This window comes from Berghia stephanieae, chromosome 7 (genome assembly GCF_034508935.2).
Source record: "Berghia stephanieae isolate SIO BIC M18660-M18661 chromosome 7, UCSD_Bste_1.3, whole genome shotgun sequence".
Taxonomy (NCBI): domain Eukaryota; kingdom Metazoa; phylum Mollusca; class Gastropoda; order Nudibranchia; family Aeolidiidae; genus Berghia; species Berghia stephanieae.
Window position 1 is genome coordinate 60,986,001 of NC_088366.1, and position 18,463 is coordinate 61,004,463.

The 18,463-nt window shown below is 35.5% G+C and overlaps 1 protein-coding gene across 1 annotated transcript in view; it reads left to right on the top strand.

Annotated features, from left to right (window-relative positions):
- The window catches only part of LOC144977607 (importin-4-like), a 32,756-nt gene extending 16,610 nt beyond the window's left edge, over positions 1-16,146 (top strand). The window contains exons 19-29 of the mRNA XM_078922999.1: positions 571-682; positions 1,409-1,521; positions 2,685-2,762; positions 3,411-3,574; positions 4,719-4,912; positions 5,406-5,576; positions 6,234-6,445; positions 9,748-9,880; positions 10,224-10,328; positions 11,644-11,713; positions 12,454-16,146. Coding sequence (XP_078779125.1) covers positions 571-682; positions 1,409-1,521; positions 2,685-2,762; positions 3,411-3,574; positions 4,719-4,912; positions 5,406-5,576; positions 6,234-6,445; positions 9,748-9,880; positions 10,224-10,328; positions 11,644-11,713; positions 12,454-12,575 — 1,474 coding nt within the window. The 3' untranslated portion in view covers positions 12,576-16,146. The remainder of the gene's footprint in view (positions 1-570; positions 683-1,408; positions 1,522-2,684; positions 2,763-3,410; positions 3,575-4,718; positions 4,913-5,405; positions 5,577-6,233; positions 6,446-9,747; positions 9,881-10,223; positions 10,329-11,643; positions 11,714-12,453) is intronic.
- The last annotated feature ends 2,317 nt before the right edge of the window (positions 16,147-18,463 follow it).

An 18,463-nucleotide genomic window follows, 5' to 3' on the forward strand; every position in this document is an offset into this window, starting at 1 on the left:
CATTCAGATTTGGCCATATCAACTAAGGTTTTAGAAGAAAAAAATTGTTTATAACATTGTTGATTTTGTAAGAAATGGGTATGATACCAATCTGGAGTATACAATATGGGCCAGCGTGGCTCAGAGGTACGGTCTTTGCTTCCTGCCCGAAAGGTACCGAGTTCAATCACCGCCGCTGCGTTGTGTGGCCTTGAGCAAGTCACCTCTCCTTAGCTCACTTTGCGGCGCTGCTCTGCGGCTGACGCCTGGGTTATTCCAGCCTTCCCTTGGAATAGACCCTAAAGACAAATTTCCCCTTTGGGGATGAATAAAGGGAATTTTATTTTATTATTTATTTATATCAATTGTAAAACATATCAAAGTGACAGTTCAAAGAAAGAAATTTTAGGTTTATACCTTTTTTATTTTTTTATTTTTGACATTAAAAAAAAAAAAATTATCATCTCCAGAGGAAAACCTTATCATTTTTTTCATTTTCGTTTTTTATTTTGAACCTTTTTATATGTGTTCAAAATTTCTAAGTTTGGGTTCTTATTTTTAAATATTCGCATTTTTTCTTCTTTTTAACAGCTATGCTCTCTTCAGTGCTATTGCTACTGTACTTAAGGCAGATATGGCAGAATACTTACAGAGAATTGTTGACTTCATGTTAAAGTCTGTCACATCTACAGAGGGTGTAAAGGTAGGTGGTCTCCATTAACATTTTAAGTAAAAAACGCAGTTCATCATATATTCAGAATTCTTTTCATAAGAAAAAAAAAAAAAAACAACAAAAAACAAAAAAAACAAAAATAGAGCATCTATATAGCTTAACAATGGGTCCTTAGCCAACAGCAACACTTAACATGTAGGACGAGACATGACGCCTGTTAGGCGTATACATTTTTTTAACAACAGAAACAACCCCATTAACGACCGGGCACTCATTTTGACACCTTATTACGGTCAGAGAATGTGAGTAAAGTGGCCTTGACCTCCCGGTCCGAAGGCGACTGTCATACTGCTTAGCCACATAAAAGACTGTCTGGCTGCATTGGCCAAAGATATAGTGCTTTGACAGCTGAAAAGTCATGTGATTTTAAGAATAATGTTAATGTACCTTCTGTGATTCAATTTGGATTTTTGTAAAGAATTTTTGCCAAATTTGGATTTTTAAACTAAGATTTTAAAAAAAAATTGGGGAAAACATGTTTTAATAAGGATATTAGAAAAGGAGATGTAATTCATTCATCTTTGCTTGTTGCAGGCCTAGGGTTATTTCCTTAAATTGCTGCAAGCACTGTTAAACTTTTGAAAATAAACAAATGTTATGGTAAAGCACGTATAACTGTAACTACACTCAAGATTTTCATGTACTAATAACCTCTGATAGTTTATGGTAACTGCAATGGTTTTTTGTTTTTTTTAGGCTCACTATAAAGATGAAAGTGATTCTGTGATGGTTTTTAATGAAGAAGATTTCAGAGATGGAGAGAACGACATTGAGGCTGATGATGAAGAAACAGACTACAAGATTGAAGGGTAAGCAAGTACCAAAAATATTTGTTTTGGCATTACAACAGAGTTCGTTTTCCAAAAAGGCAATAGATGTGACAAAGGTTTCTATAGTAGCTGCCATCATTTTGGGATATGGGAACATCTTATTTGCAGAGAAATTGAATTGAGTGTAGGATTTTTATTTACTTTGTAGCCTTGGACACTTGACAAAGAATGTACGAGGAGGTTAGAGGCATTTGAGATGTGGGTATATAGAAGAATGTTGAGGGTATCATGGACAGACAGGTGTACGAACGAGGAATTGTTGGAGAAGGTGAGAAAGGGAAGAATATTGATCGTTAACAGCAGAAAGAGGCAGTTACGGTTTCTGGGACATGTGTGGAGAAGAGACGGAATAGAAAAGTTGGTAACATCTGGGATGATCGAAGGAAAGAGAGCTAGAGGAAGACAAAGAATGACTTATCTAAATAACCTAGGAATGGCCAAATGTGACTTTAAAAGTAACACAGGTTTCATGCGCACCGCTGAGGATAGTGATTCGTGGAGACAGTTGACCGGCAACGTGCTCAAGAGCGCAAGCCACGATGGATGATGATGAGCCTTACAAGACATGAACAGAATTTCACCTTGTTAATGTAAATCAAGTGTTTTTAATTCAGAAAAGTGAGTGGAGCAGGCACTTAAAAATTTTTATTCTCTATTGTCTTCAGGCACTTTTCTACTCACTTCATATCTTGTTGTTACCAACATAAGTGCCTGCTCCACTCACTTTTCTGAATTAAAAATTCACCCCATACACCGGAGCATACTCAATGTCTCAATCGTTTCTATGTTATATGTTTGTGATGAGAATATTGGCTATTAAGCTTAACTGCTGGTCAAAATTACTTCGCGATGGTGGCGAACGAATCGGCGATCTCAAGAAGTGGGTGAGAGAGGGATCTAGAAATGACTTTGGGTTTGAAACGAATATTTTATGTGTTCGTGGATAGCTCACACGGTAGAGCCACGCTCTCACCTGCCAGGCGGAGTTGTCGTACCAATAAGGTCGCAGGTTCAAACCCCACCACCGCCGCGAAAAAATTTTTTATTCTCTATTCTCTTCAGGCACTTTTCTACTCACTTCATATCTTGTTGTAAATCAAGTGTTTATGACTTTTAACATACATTAAACTGTCTATCAACAGGATCAGCGTAGAGAATGCTTATTTGGATGAGAAGGAAGATGCTTGCTGTTGTTTAGGTGAATTAGCAGTCAACACAGGGTAAGTGGGAAAGACTTAGATTAGTTGAAAATAATCTTACATTTGTTAATTTTCATTTCTTCATTTTATACGGAGGCTTTATAATTAATTTTATGGCATTGTTACTATCACAAGTTATATAGACAAAATAAATCAGTCTTTGTCGTTTACTCATAGTTTTTTTTCTTTGTTTGATATTTTTTCTTTGTTTTGTTCTGCCTTGTGTTTAAAATTTTTAAATTTTTAAATGTTTGTCATGATAAAATTTTCTTTATTTTAATTTCTTAACAACCTTTTGGGATATATATTCTTCTTTTTCTTCGAGTACCAAGTCTGTGCCAGACATCAGTGATCATGGTACGCCATTCATCTCTCTGATCAGATAACCTCAGAAAACTAATATTACTCTTCTCTTTCTTTGTCACCCAGCTGTTCAAACTATTCAAATATGTTTTTCTTGGTCTACCTTTACTCTTTTTACCTTTTATCTTTCCTGTGAGAGCAAGATGTTCAATACATTTATTAGGATTTAGGTGCCCTAAAAATTGCATTTGTCTTTTTAATATTGTACGAATTAATAACCTTTTAGTTTCAGCTTGCTCTATTACTTCTTCATTAATATATAATCTATTTTCTTAAAATCAGCTGTTTGATATATTTTTTTTAAAGGTCGGCATTCATGCCATATCTACAGACAAGTTATACAGAGGTGTTAAGTTTGATTGAGTACCCTGCCCCAGGCATCAAGAAGGGAGCTATGACAGCCGTGGGGCAGTTTTGTCTGTGCGTGCACACAACTTACAAAGAGACACAAGCTACAGAGGCTGAGGAAAGTAAGATGTTGGGATATTATGTCAAACTCATATGTGACCCCTCGTTTCAAAACGGTATTATGTCGGGATGGACCAGGTGCTAAAAAGTCAAATTATAGTTAAACTGGTCAAAAATATGAAACGTTGGTATTTAGCACAGTAAAATATGATATTCCTTCTCTATAAAACATATACACTCAACGTAAGCATGATATTTCTGGCTACAAATTCCATTTTCAGCATCTTAATCATCCCGACTTAATACCGTTTTGAGACGAGGGGTCACATATGAAAGGGTCGAATGCAGTAGATTTAACTTTATTTGTTGATGATTTTTGCCAGTCAATCAGGACACATGACATTTTGGTTTTAGAGTTATAAAGAGTTAATTTTACAACAACAAAAAACGCTTGTTGCCAACCCCCTTCAGTGCTGATTGTTTTCCTCGGATCCGCGGAAATCCGCGATTTTGGAGTCCAGAGGAGGAATTTCCTCCTTTTAAAAATTACATTTTCTCCAAACAATGTGCTAGCAATGAGAGAGTTGATGTGTGGTGGAACACACAGGTGCAGTTTCCCACTCTCCAGAAGTTAGCTAGAGTATCAATGATAGTCTTATCATCTCAATTGCTCTAAAAGTGGGGTTTAGTGCAGTAAAAATAGGGCTTAAAGGCAATCGTTCAACATTTTCCTTTTTCACTTTTTGTCACCATCAGCACTGCCCCTTATAACCAATGTGATTATGAGCACAGATTATTGATTTCATGGTAAATCTATTTGTCATAAGAATAGATCCCCTTGTGAGTAAAGGAATAATTGTATTTTCATCAATTTTACAGCAAATCATTGAGCTAAAAATCTAAATATAGTAGAAACAAATCAGAATCTGGCCAAATTCACTTTCCCAAATTCTGTTTATACAGATAAAATTGGTATAAATGGCAATTCTGCTACTCAAGCAAGAACCATATGTGTCACACTTAAATTGAGCTAGATGAATGCAAGGATAGAGTCAGGAGATGATTTATGACAATTTTTTTCCCCAAAGAACTCTAGCCAAAACGGTCAATGCATGATGGGCAAGCAATATACCTTCCTGCAAATTTCTTTAAGTGATATTTTTAGCTACAGTTTAATTTCTTTTATTATTTTCTTCCTCCTTGCAGTGTTGCATGCCATGATTCGGGGGGTCATACCAAAATACTTGGAGATTATCCAAACCGATTTAGACCGCACAGTGGTGATGACTGGTGTGGACTCCATACAAGAAATGCTAGAAAAAATTGGAGCACCGGTCCTTGCGATTTCTGGGGCCACAGATGCCATTCTCACCGTCATGAAAGACATTTTTGCTCACAAGGTAACGATTTTTATCACAGATGTGGTAGTATTTCAATTGTGATAGATAGATAGATATGTGCTGCGATCAAAAAGCAAAATGAATGTAATTTCTTTTATGAAACTGAGGTTGGTGAAAAAGAAGCTGCAAATTTTGTGATCATAGAGTTTATTTTTGTAGATTTTTAACAAGCAGTATTAATAATAGTAATAATAATGATTATGATGATGATAACAAACATAAACCTGTAAATTCTCAGTCAATTAACTGAAATCAGTCAATTCGTTAAATTCAAATATTTTAAGAAATGAAAGAAAGAAAGAATTTATGAATCGTAGTCGAATGACCGTAAAGTAATTAGGAATGTTCCACAGCGCTACGCATAGCTCATGAGCCGTTTATATTCATGGTGGATACATTGCCAAGGCTAAGCGATGCTTTTTAGAATTGCCATGTTTTCAAGAAAAAGTTAAAACCAATGAATGTGATCTATCGCTATATTCAAATGTTTCAGATGGCTTGCCAAGACCAAGAGGAAGAAGAAGAGGAAGAGAACGAGGCAGAGTTTGATAGCATGTTGATTGAATCTGCTGGAGACGTTCTTCCCGTGATGGCTAGACTCATGGGTGGCAATCGTTTCCTTCCATTCTTCACGTCATTTGTTACAGACCTCATGAAACGACTGGTGAGTAACTGGTTATTACTGTTTATTCTTATATTTTAGGATTTGATGAAAAGTCTTAGGGTATCCAGTTCAAAGTGGCAATTTTTGAGAGAAAAAAATCGACTGTTGAAAAAAAAAAAATCGACTGTAGGATATTTTTTAAGAGCAAGGAAATGTATACATTTATTTAATCTTTTTGTGTTTGATCTCTGCTTAAGGACGACAAATTTTATTTATTTTTTGATTAAATATTTCTCTCTGCTTTGTCTGTCATTGTGTGATACCCAAATTTGAGATTTTAGATGTATTAACTTCAAATTTTTTATATAAAATTTGTGACAGATGCTTGTAGGAACTCTTCACTTTTTCTCTCTTTTTATAAACAAATATCATTTGAGATGATATCATGCTTGGTAATGGCCCTTGAGCATGAAGAATGGCATTCCATGATATTCAACCTCTGTAGGGAGAAGGAACTCCGGTCACCATCATTTGAGAAGGGACATAACTGTATAACTTCATTTCCAACTGCAAAATTTTTCTTTCCAATAAATGATAGACACAAGCAGTATTTTACAACTATTAAAAATGAAAATTAATTGACAGCCAGAGAAATTATTGTTTTTGTTTTAATCATTTTTTTTAAAAAATGAAATATTTTTTCTCCATCTCTAATAGAAAGAGACGTCGTCCACAGCAGAGAAATCATTTGCAGTAGGGACACTAGCAGAGGTGATTGACGCGTGTGGAGCTGTCGTAGGGGCCCAGTTCGTCACCACATTGTATCCAGCCTTTACAAAAATGGCTGGCGACGAGGATGAGGAAGTTCGGAGTAATGCCATTTATGCCCTGGGTGTTTTGGCTGTCAATGGAGGCAAAGTCATGCTGGGGTATGTCAATGATCACGTTTCTGGGTTGGGATCCTAACCTCCCATAGTGGGCAGGGAGGTACATGCTGTGTCTTCTATCCCCCCCATACCCGTTTTCCAATTGTTTCCTGTCATTGTCTTGGAATGAGATTACTTAAGTTTTGTCCTGATCCTTGCCGGAGTTCCTGGGCTGGGAGGGAAACAGTCGAATGTATAGTTATAGTTTTGGGAGATGATATTTTTTTCCTTGTAAATCATCTCTCTATTATGCATTGTATTATGTTTAGTTTACATATTATATTATATGATTGGTAAACATTTGAGTGTATTCCTCTTAGTTGGGACCTGTGCTTGTGTCTGGATGAGACTTTTAGGTGATCTCAAACTAAGTACTTTGACGGTGTGCTCTTGGAATCTACATCAGTTCCCTATTTGAACCAATTCCCCTTTGTCTTACCTTTTCTTTTATGCTTTAATTGTAATTCTAGAACTTTTTACTATCCCATTTTCTTCCTTTTTACTGGCGCTGATATGACTTTAATGTGTTGCAAGCGCCGTAACACCCTTAAAAACAAAACAAAACAAACAATGATCACGTTTCATTATCATCAGACCTGCCTAGTTAAAAATTGAAAAATTCTTAGTTTTTAGGCGATAAAAGTAGTACTTGCTTGTAGTTAACTTTATAAATCAATAATTTATCATCACAATTTATGTAACACTTTAAAAATCTTTAAATTTTGTAGTCTGGCATGCGGGTGGTTGGATGGGAGCATCACCCTTGAATCATATACCTATGATGTTCGCATGGGTGTACGATTCGATAGTGATGTCGTTTCTTCTTCTCTTTACTAGCCTATCCTGCTTCTTTGGTTTGTGATTGTATTTTTGACAGGGGATATTTTTTTTTCTGTAAATCTTCTGCCTGTTTGTTATTGGTTATTTATAATTTAGCTTATGATATCTTTAGGTTATGATTTTGATTTACATTTGTACTATTTTTGTTAGATTGCTTGTTTTTTTTGTTTCAGCGGTCTCTCATATAACCTCAATTGTGTTGGAAGAGACCTAAAGCAACAAACAAACAAACAAAAAGTAGTCTGGCATCAACTCTCATTTTAAAGTTCTAATGACTTAAACAGAAAGTTCTGGTATTGAAGCCAAAATTTGGTAATTCTACTAATTTTTCGTAGTAGTTGGTAGACAAGTCTGATTACAATGTCAAGGTCAATACTGAGATCAGCCACCAGTTTCAGACCTCCCACTTACACAGATTTAAAAAGGTGGTACAGAATTTTTAAAGGCCAGAAATTGGATTCACTAGTCTGATGTCACGCCGCTCGGCAACGGCGGCCATCTTGGTTCTAAACAAAGAAAATCATTACTTTTTATTCTTCATGCTGGCTAGAACTTATTTTTTGTGATCAGAATGTGTAAAAGTCAAAACATGATCATATTTATAATGTTTTTCTCCTCTGGATACGCTTTTATGCTTGTTGGAGAAATATTTCATGATGGCGTCCGCCATTGTTCCGATAGTTTAGAGCCAGTTACTAAGTTACCATGCGTCATTACGAGGGAAGTGACGTCATGACTGTTGAAGCGTACTGCAGTCTGATTTTCTTATTTAAAAAACAAACAAACAAATATTTCAGAGGAAAATTGGTTAAAATAGTATTATTTTATTTTGGTTGGAAATAGATATGATCACAAATTGAACTACACTACATCAGTTTTAAGTGAAGGGTAGTGACTTAATTAATCAGAGTCTTTTTTTTTCCTTTTCTTTCCAACTGATCATCAACACCAATACTCATGCTGTGTTAGTCCGTTTACTTGAATATTCATGGGATCAATAAATGGTTCTTTGCCACCTGTTGGGTAGAACATTATGTGTATCATATTATACTCATGTCACTAAGGGACCAAGATTGATCCTGGGTGCATTCGAGATTTTTTCTGACCCCCCCCCCCCCCCCCTCCTGTCCATCCAGCAGTGGTTGGGTAGCTGGGTCTGTTAGATCTGGCAGAAAGGACTTTGCGATTGACACTAGTGTCTGATCAAAAGGGTAGCAAGCAATTGCTATTTATTGTCTATTTCACGCTATAGATAGAATCCAGGATAAACTTCGGCTTCAGGGGCCAAATGTTTCTGAAGTAGGGGGGGGGGGGGGTTACCAATAGCTCAGTTGGTAGAGCACTCGCTTCACACGCAAAGGGATCAGGATATACTCATGTGCAAGAACAGCCGATGCCTTTCCATCATTACGGGAGAGGACTACAAACCGCAAAATGCCCAAAATCCGACCTGGTAGCTACAGTGATGAGACGCAGGCTCCGCTTTGTGGGGCATATCTTCCGCATGGACGCAGACCGTCTCCTGCGTCAAACTTTTATTACCTACTTGAAGAGCTCGACAACTAGACCAGCCGGCACTCTACTACATGGGCTGGATTCTATGCCCATTGACGAAATTGTGACTCTAGCCAGGAACAGACGTGCTTGGTCCCAATATGTGAATTCCCTGACACTGTGACACTTTTATGCTGATGTAGCATAGCACCTTATAGGCACTTATGTACAATGCAACTCATACATACATACATTTGCAAGAGGTAGTATGGAGGGAGGGGATTTGAAACACTGTTGAATTTTATTGAATTAAATTTTTTTTTTATTTTGCCATTCTCTGTACATTCTTATTTCAGGGCAGGGAGGTACTTGTTGTGCCTTCTATCCCCCTGTGTCTGTTTTCCAATTGCTTCTATCTGTGTCATGAAATGTGATTACTTGGTTTTGTCCTGACCCTGGCCAGAGTCCTTGGCTGGGAGGTAAACAGTTGAATGTATAGTTAGTTATAGTTTTGGAAGTTGAAAATTTTTTTCCTTGTTAATCATCTCTCTGTTATGTCATGTTATTTTTTTTATTTTTAACATATGATTTGTAAACATTTGAGTGTATTCCTCTTTGTGGGGGCCTGAGCTTGTGTCTGGGTGAGACTTTTGGTGATCTCAAACTAAGTACACTGATTGTGTGCTCTTGGAATCTACATCTGTTCCCTATTTGAACCATTTCCCCTTTGTCTTACTTTTTCCTCAAGTCCTTTTAATTGTACATCTAGAATATTTTTACTATCCAATTTCTTCCTTTTTACTGGTGCGGATATGACCTAAATATGTTGCAAGCGCTGTAAAACCTTTAAAAACAAAAACAAAACACTTATTTCTGCATGACAATTTAGTGAATAGAGTAGCCGTCCTCGAAAGCTATTCTTGATATGATCATATTTCGTACTTTTAATTTTTAAATTTTTTTTTTCCCAGGTACTATTCCAGCATCCTTCAGTTATTATTCCAAGTCATTAGCAAGGAGACCAACCCTCGAGTTCAAGACAACGTTTGTGCTGCTGTTTGTCGTATGTTGTGGCACAGTCAGCCCAATGTCCCCGTGGCTCAGGTGAGTGAGCACTGTTTAGAATCATTATATTTATGATTATCGTCGTCATTATCATTATGCTTATCATCATCATCATCATCACATCATCATCCTTCTCCTCCTCCTCCTCATCATCATCATCGTCATCATCTAGATTATCACATAGGCTGAGCTTTTACGATCTTATGGTGTGCTTTGCAAAGGTCATTGAAAATTTTATTTTATTTATTTATTTTTTTAACATATAGTTTACTATCTACTTTTACTTTTAACATTCACCGTACCAAATACATTTTTCCAGATTTTTACTTTGCTTGATTCCCTCCTTTACCTTTTTAAAAAAATTATTATTTTAAATTCACAGGTTATACCTGCTGTGATGCACTTGCTTCCTTTGAAAGAAGATCTAGAAGAATACGGAACAGTGTTTGCCTGTCTGTTTAAGCTTTATGCTGACAAGAATCAAGAGGTAAGTCCTTCCTCTTTCACCACCATCTCCTCTTCCTCCTCCTCCTCCCCTGACCTCCCATAGCGGGCAGGGAGGTACATACTGTGTCTTCTATCCCCTTATATCTGTTATCCAACATGCTTTCTGTCTTTGTCTCGGAATGAGATTACTTGGTTTTGTCCTGGCACTGGCCGGAATCCTAGCTGGGAGGGAAACAGTCAAATGCATAGTTATTGTTTTGGGAGATGGTATTTTTTTCCTTGTAAATCATCTCTCTGTTATGTATTATTATTTTTATTTTGAATGTATAATGTAAGCATTTGAGTGTGTTCCTCTTTGTTGGATTTTGTGCTTGTGTCTGGATGAGACTTGTAGGTGATTTCAAACTAAGTACATTGGTGGTATGCTCTTGGAATCTACATCTGATCCCTATTTGTTCTCAATTCCCCTTTGTCTTACTTTTTCTTGGGTGCTTTAATTGTCATTCTAGACCTTTTTACTATCCCATTTTCTTCCTTTTTACTGGCGCTGATATAACCGAAATGTGTTGCAAGCGCCGTAAAATCCTTAAAAACAAAAACAAACCTCCTCCTCCTCCTCTTCCTCCTCCTCCTCCTCCTCCTAACCTCCTTTGAAGTAGGCTAGAGTCCTATTCAAAGGATGGCAACCAATTGCTATTGTCCGTTTCATGCTATAGAAACCGAGATAAACTTTGGCTCCATGGACCAAATCGTTCTGAAAGATTATTACTATTATTATTACTATTATTGATATTATTATTTATTATATTATTATTATTATTTATTATTATTATTATTATTATTATTATTATTATTATTATTATTATTATTATTATTATTATTATTATTATTATTACTACTACTATTATTACTATTATCATTATTATTACTATTTATTATTATTATTATTATTATTATTATTATTATTATTATTATTATTATTATTATTATTATTATTATCATCATTATCATTATTCATTTTATTCCTGTGAGATCTGCTTTATTAGGACAAAAGTTCACACTGAAAAACAATTGAACAAGTAGAATTACTCTGGGGTACTGCAGAAAAATATTTGTATTGACTCAATTATTATTTTATACAATAGTATATCTGTTTATATATTATTATATCTCTGAAAGGCAAACATGTAGTTGACCAGTTAGTGTATTCACCTCTACATTCTCATACAGATTTTTAAATATATTTTTTTTAAATTTTTAAAATTTATTTATATATATGTAAAAGTTGAATGATGTCTATTTTGGCTCAATGCCATTTTCAAAAGTTACATTCAAATCTGTCATTTTCGTCCCAGATTGTTCCTCTCATCCCCAAAATCCTGCAAGTGTCTGCTGTAGCGTTGAACACGGAAGAAGTGAAGCCTGGTAAGTACACTGACAAAACGCCTTGACTATTTTTTGACCAGAAATCTTCTACTTCCCATATTCATCGATTCAGATGAATCTCAACTAACTCGTCAAATGTTTTTTTTATTTTAAACTTCCCAGATATGTTTGGTAAGGAATGCATTTGAAGGGAATGATTGAGTGGAGACCTTCTAATTCTAAGATAAATTCCTTCATCGTCATTACCTTTTTCACTCTGGGTCAGGGTATAGGCCACAGACAAACAGTTTCCATCCTTCTCTATCCTGAGCTAACTTTTTTATCTCATTTCATGTCTTATCACTTCTCTGTGTATCAGCTTCTTTAATTCTCCATTGGGACCAGAAAAATCGTTTTTATTAACTTTCTCCTTACCAGTCGTTTTCAGGGTTTTCTCCATAACTTCACTTCCAACCAACACAAAAAGCAATAAGCTCTCACCATTCACAATTTTTGTTTTATCAAACCGAGCTCTAGTCTTCATGAAAGTGTTTATTTTTTACCAACATTTTTTCTTTAAAAATTTGGATGTACAAAAGAATTCAGAAGGAGAAAAATGTTGACTGTATCGTAACGAATGTGATGATTTTCCTGTAATTGGTAAGTAGAGGGAGGGTTAAGCAAGGTTTACCGTAACTGTTTTCATAACTTAAGCTTGTAATGTGATAAACCTATAGAGTAGATTAAGTAGATTACTGGACCAAAATAATGTGTGTAAATATATAAACTTGTCTTTCCAGAAACCCAGGCCCAGCTCGTGGAGTTTGTCAAAAGTGTCAAGCAAAACTTTCCCACAGAATTTGACCAGGTGACCTCTGGCCTTGAACCTGACCTTGCCCTCAAGTTGACCTCATGTCTATGATTAGTTGCAACAGGGTTATAGGCCAGTGAACGGATGATGTTCCTTTTGTTATTGTTACTGCTGCTATTGGGTGCTGCAATTAATTGTAAAATTATGAATATGAGGATGGGGCTCATGTCTTGAAAAGCTCAGGCTCATAATCCAGTTTCTCGGATATCTTCACTGTCAATCAAGTACGCTGAGGTCATCTCAGTTTGTTATTATTTTTTTTGGCCGGCTCTATTTCTCAGAACGCTCAGGAAAATAAACTTGAACTCTATTTCTCTGAATGGTCGGCTAGTCTTTAGTAGCTGATGGGTTACAGATGCGAGGTCGATGCAAAAGTAAATGGGAGGGAATTCCTAGCGTTTTTTAGGCATATTGTTGACAAAGACAGATTTTATCAAAAAGTGCTGCTATCGCGAATACTCCATGGCGCGTTCACTTTTGCACTTTGCGCTGCACTATCAAAGAGAGAACAGAAGTAAACCTAAATAACAAAGTCAAAGTCTCAAGATGGGAACAGAGGTTGAAAGACAGGATAGCACAAACTCAAGATATATAAGTCTAACAGAAAGTTTGAAATAAAAGACAGACTGCCAAAGCACTGGCAAAAGAAAACTAAAAAAAAAAATGCATACACATTCATCATTCACACAGACACTCTCGCAAATAACCCAAAAAATCTTGAGAACGGAAACTGTTTGGAGAAATCGAGATCAAGTTTATTTTCCCAAGCATTCAGAGAAGTTGTCACTTTGTTTTTGTTTTTTTTTAAAGGTTTTTATAAGGCATACATCCTAAAACAGCAGTGTAGGAAAGATGAAGCTTAAGACTTTTCATGATATATGAACGGATTGATTTGATGACAAAATTGTACACATTAATGTGATGAAATGCAGGTTTATGACAAAATAATTTTGTTTGATAAACATGCAATTGGTAAGGAATATGGTCTATTAAACTCAAAAGTATAGCCATAATTATTTTAGGCGTATGAGGCATGCGATTAACATTACTCAAATATTCGGTTTTGTTTTTTTAAACAACAATAAAGGGGACCAGTTCTAACCAAACCCCTTCATTTAGGTTGTACACTGATTGCAAGGCTGCAATTGTCTGATGACCCAGAAAAACCATCAGAAATGGTCAAAATTGTACTCGTTTTCAGATTATTTATGTTTTGTAATGTAGCAGTCAGTGTTTTCTGAACATTTTGCAGTTTATTTCATCATTTTATATTAATGAGTTCATGGGATATTGAAATTTAAAGTCGGGATGGTAGAGAATTTTCTATGTGTTTAATTTCTGAGAATATTTATCATAAATATGTTTATTTTATGATTTAATCATAAAATAAAACATATTTAAGATAAATAGTCCCATTAATGCTTTCAGCATTTCAAATAAGAGAGTTAATACGATGCTGCAGTGATAAAAAGTGAATTTCGACATCTTAGCTGTAATCATGAATTTTTGTCTTTGTACTGAACAAACTTGAGTGTGCATTCCTGCGGGTTTTCTGAGGTTGTTTGGATAGAGAAAACACGAGTATTTTACTAACCCATCTAGTAGAAAAACAGATACCGTATTGGTGTGAAAAAAAATATATGTGCAATCCAGGAGAGATCAACTCGCTTTACTTTATGCAAATAATTTTTGCTGAAACTTTTATACTTGTTTTCTAGACTGGATCCTGGTTGTAGTGGTGATCATCATCATCATCCATTGTGGCTTGTACTCTTGAGTACGTTGCCCATCAACTGTCTCCACGAATCACGATCCTCTGCAGTGCGCATGAAATCTGTGTTGCTTTATAAGTCACATTTGGCATTCTTAAGTTATTTAGATAAGTCATTCTTTGTCTTCCTCTAGCTCTCTTTCATGTGATGTAGTGTGTAGTCTGTAGTGGTGATAAGGAGCAGTAAAAATGAGGAATTAATTCATTATTAAAATTTATTTTTAAAAACATTTGTTTGTGACAAAATGGTTGTAAAATAAATAAATGGTTCGTGCATTAACAGTCCAGTATAATCTGATTTTTGATGCGATGTTATTATCCATGATTAGATACAAAATTAATCTAATCACATTCATATAGATCATTTGTGTGATTGTCGTCCAGCTCAATTCATCACATCATTATAATTACATTGATAGTGTTATTGATATAACGAGGATGTCGGCCTCTAACCTGCAAGCACCATGTGTGCTAAAAAATTTTTTTTAAAGCTTATATCAAAGCCCGATCCCTCTTTCCCTACCCTTGTGACCAACAGAGACTAACCATAATACAGCTATTCGGCGGGAATGGTCATGTGATCTTAACACACATGACACGAGTGTTATTGCAGAAGCCTCAGTCTTTTAAAACCATTTTCAAAATCACCTCTTTCGCACCTACACTACACTACTACACCCACCGACTATTGCAAAAAATAAATTGTAGAATTACCAAATTTTGGCTCCAATTTCAAGTTTATGAGTATCTCTTAAGTCTTTAAAATTTATTGAAAATGAATGTTGATGCCAGGCTACTCAACATAATTTTAAGGATTTTGAAGTGTTATTTAATGCCTGTGAGACTAAAAATTACAAATTTTTCAATTTTCAAGTTGGCAGGTCTGCTACACGGATGCCCTCGATAAGTAAATTTCAATCAGTACACATTGCTTCTTTATGTACTTCATCTAATATATAGTCTATAACCAGATACTTATTCACTGTTGACTTGTGTTTGGAAAATGTATGTATGGTCACCTTCTTACTGGCAAGCAAAATCTATGTGAAGAAGAATGTGGATTTAAATTGACTATTAATTATTATTTACTTATTTGATGCCTACCCATTCTCTGAGATTAAAATTGGTGTGCAATAACTTTTACCTTAGCCATCGTTAACATAATACAGCCTGACACTAGAACCCTCTAGGAGTGGCAGTTTGATGTCATTTTTTAGGTTTGTGTAGTGTCTAGTGAGTTGCTGTTAGTAGAGCTCAAGGAAACAAGTTATTTCATTGATTGAACTATTGAATACAACTCACGATTTGTTTTATTTTGTGGCAAAAGACTGGCATTTTGACGTCATTTTTTGGTCAGTGTCAGGCTATAACTTTACGATGGCTACACTTTTTCACAGTATTTGGACCTAGACATCACATGACTACAGAACTCGCTGGATTCTGTTCTGCAAAATTCCAGCCCGCTCTGCAATACAGCAAGCTGGAGTTGGGTCATCATCATCATCATCATCATCATCATCATCATCATCATCATCGTCATCATTGCCTTCTTCACCCTGGGTCAGGGTATAGGCCGCAGACAAACAGTTTCCATCCTTCTCTATCCTGAGCTACCTTTTTAAGAATTGTCTCATTCCATGTCTTATCACTTCTCTGTATATCAGCTTCTTTTAACTCTTCTCCATGTTCCCCGTGGCCTTCCCCTTGATCTTCTGCCCTGAGGGTTCCAGTCCAATACTGTCTTTGTTATAGTGAAGTCATTCTTTCTAAGGGTGTTGGGTGACTGCATATTATCTACATAACTGCCGAATCTTACGAATTTTAGACAAATTTTATGGCCAATTACGAAAATACGAAATTGAAAGGAAAATTACGAATTTATAATTCTCAGTAATATTTAAATAATGATAATACATAATAATAATAATAATAATAAGAGAGCACTTTTGAATTCTGCATTTATTGAAGGATAAAATAGTGTATTCTATTGGCAGAATGAAAATCGATGCATTTTTTTCACAATTTATGGCTATTTAATTTTTATTTTTCGGAAAATAGAAGACTTTATTTTCTTCCTTTGTCTCTCTTTGTCTTCTGTCCTCTTTACTGTGACAATGAGTATTAAATGCATTGGTGATTAATAAATCTGATCTGTTTACTCTCTTATTTATGCTTATTTTAAAAATTGCTAATATGACCACCAAGCGTCACAAATGCTGCCAAACTCCTAAAAACACACAAAAATGTAAATGTTGCTGCTCGAAGCTCGAAGAAATAAATAACAATGTGAAATTGAATGTAAGCTTCAATTTAATATATGAAAACAGATAAAATGGACATTTCGGGTTTCCCCATTATCAACAAAACAGAATGAATGAAACACTACAGACAGATGAGATAATGTGGTAGTGGCGTTGTTAAGATGAATCTTATCTTTTTTTTGTATATTAAATTGAAGCTTACTTTCAATTTCACATTGTTATTTATAGAAAAACACACAAATGAAACCACATAGTGCATGACAAGATGCAAATATAGTGCCACTTGCCATCTTAAATGAGACTTAACTGTACAGAGGATGATGGGAAATTCTGGTGGGTTACCGTTTCTTTACATATAGAAATACCACTTCAACGTTTTTAAATGTGAGATGATTTTACCCTGCTAATGAATCAAATCTCTTTATCTCTTCGTATATTTGTGTCAGTCTATGACGTAATCAGTTGGAAGGTGAAAATGTTGGATCTGCCTTTATTTTTATTTATTTTCATTTATTTAGCATTTTCTGGTAGATTGCTCTTGGGACACTTTTAGTCTTAGTTTTGTCTATTTGAAATAGTCGCTTTGCTTTATATATTAATTTTTGTTGAGATGCTTGATAACGCAGCGTTCCTCTGGATCTTTACAGTGTAATAAAACTATTGTATATATAACCATTCAATAGGCATTTTAAAAATATACCTTTAGGAAAGGTATTTAGAACTGTTTCCTCTCAGTGATCGCTTGCTTTATTAGTTATGATGGAAATTACTTTAATGGATAACAAGCAATTGTTGCTGCTGCTCATTTAATTTTTCAGAGGCCATGACTAACTTCGTCTGTTTTGTACTTCATCTGTTTTGTCCGGCCTGATGTTGCAAAAGGACCATGTTTTTTAATGCAAGATTGAGTTTCAAATTCACAATGAGTCTTGTTTTGTTTTTTTTTTCGGTGGGGAAGTGGGGCGGGGGGGGGGGGGGGGGGGGGGTTCCTTTTTATTTTTTTTTGGGAGGTGATATTTTTTTCCAGGTAAATCATTTCCTTGTAATGTTTTTTTTTTTTAGTCTATATATTAGTACAGTGGAACCCTGATAAAGCCAACACTGCCTGACCAGGAAGAATGGTTGACTCTACTCACTCTAAGCAAGGTTGACTTTATCCATTATCAATGGAACAAAAAAAAAAAAAAAAGAACAAATTTGTTTTTTTCTTTTTTGTTTTTTTTTGTTTGTTTGTTCCAAATTGATGATATACTGTCTTCCTTGTTGTAAATTGTCTCTCTGATATGTGCTGTTATAATAGATTTTGCTTTTAGTTTTAAGTATATTGTGTATCTTGTACACATTTGAGTGTATTCTTCATAGCGTGATCCTTTGCTTGTTCGTGGATGAGTCTTTATTACGTAATGGGGAAAATAGGCACATTGATAGATTGCTCAAGGAATCTTATGCCCACTATTTGAACCTGTCCTTTTGTCAAACGTTCACTCTAGATCAAGAACTTTTCCCATATCCTCTACCTATTCACCGGCGCTTTAAAGTGTTGCAAGCTCCGTAAAACCCCTAAAAAAAACCCCCCAAAAAAAACAAAAACCAACAAAATCCAGAAAGACTATATTACTCCTTGAGGTAGTTACATCATTTGACAGTTTAATTCAAACTTTATCATGAAGTTAAAGATTAACGTGGTTAGTTGTAATAGGGAATGAGATTAGCGGAAGAGTAGCTTCCGAGGACGAGAGACGCATGCGCACAACCAACATGACGTTCTCTCTCTAATAACTTTTCCGCCGGTGACGTCGTCACAGACTATGGGTGACGTCCAATCAAGGGACGCTACTCTTCCGCTAATTTCATTCCCTATAGGAGGTCGTGGGGAGGGGTGTGCAGTGAGGATTCGTTGTATTTAT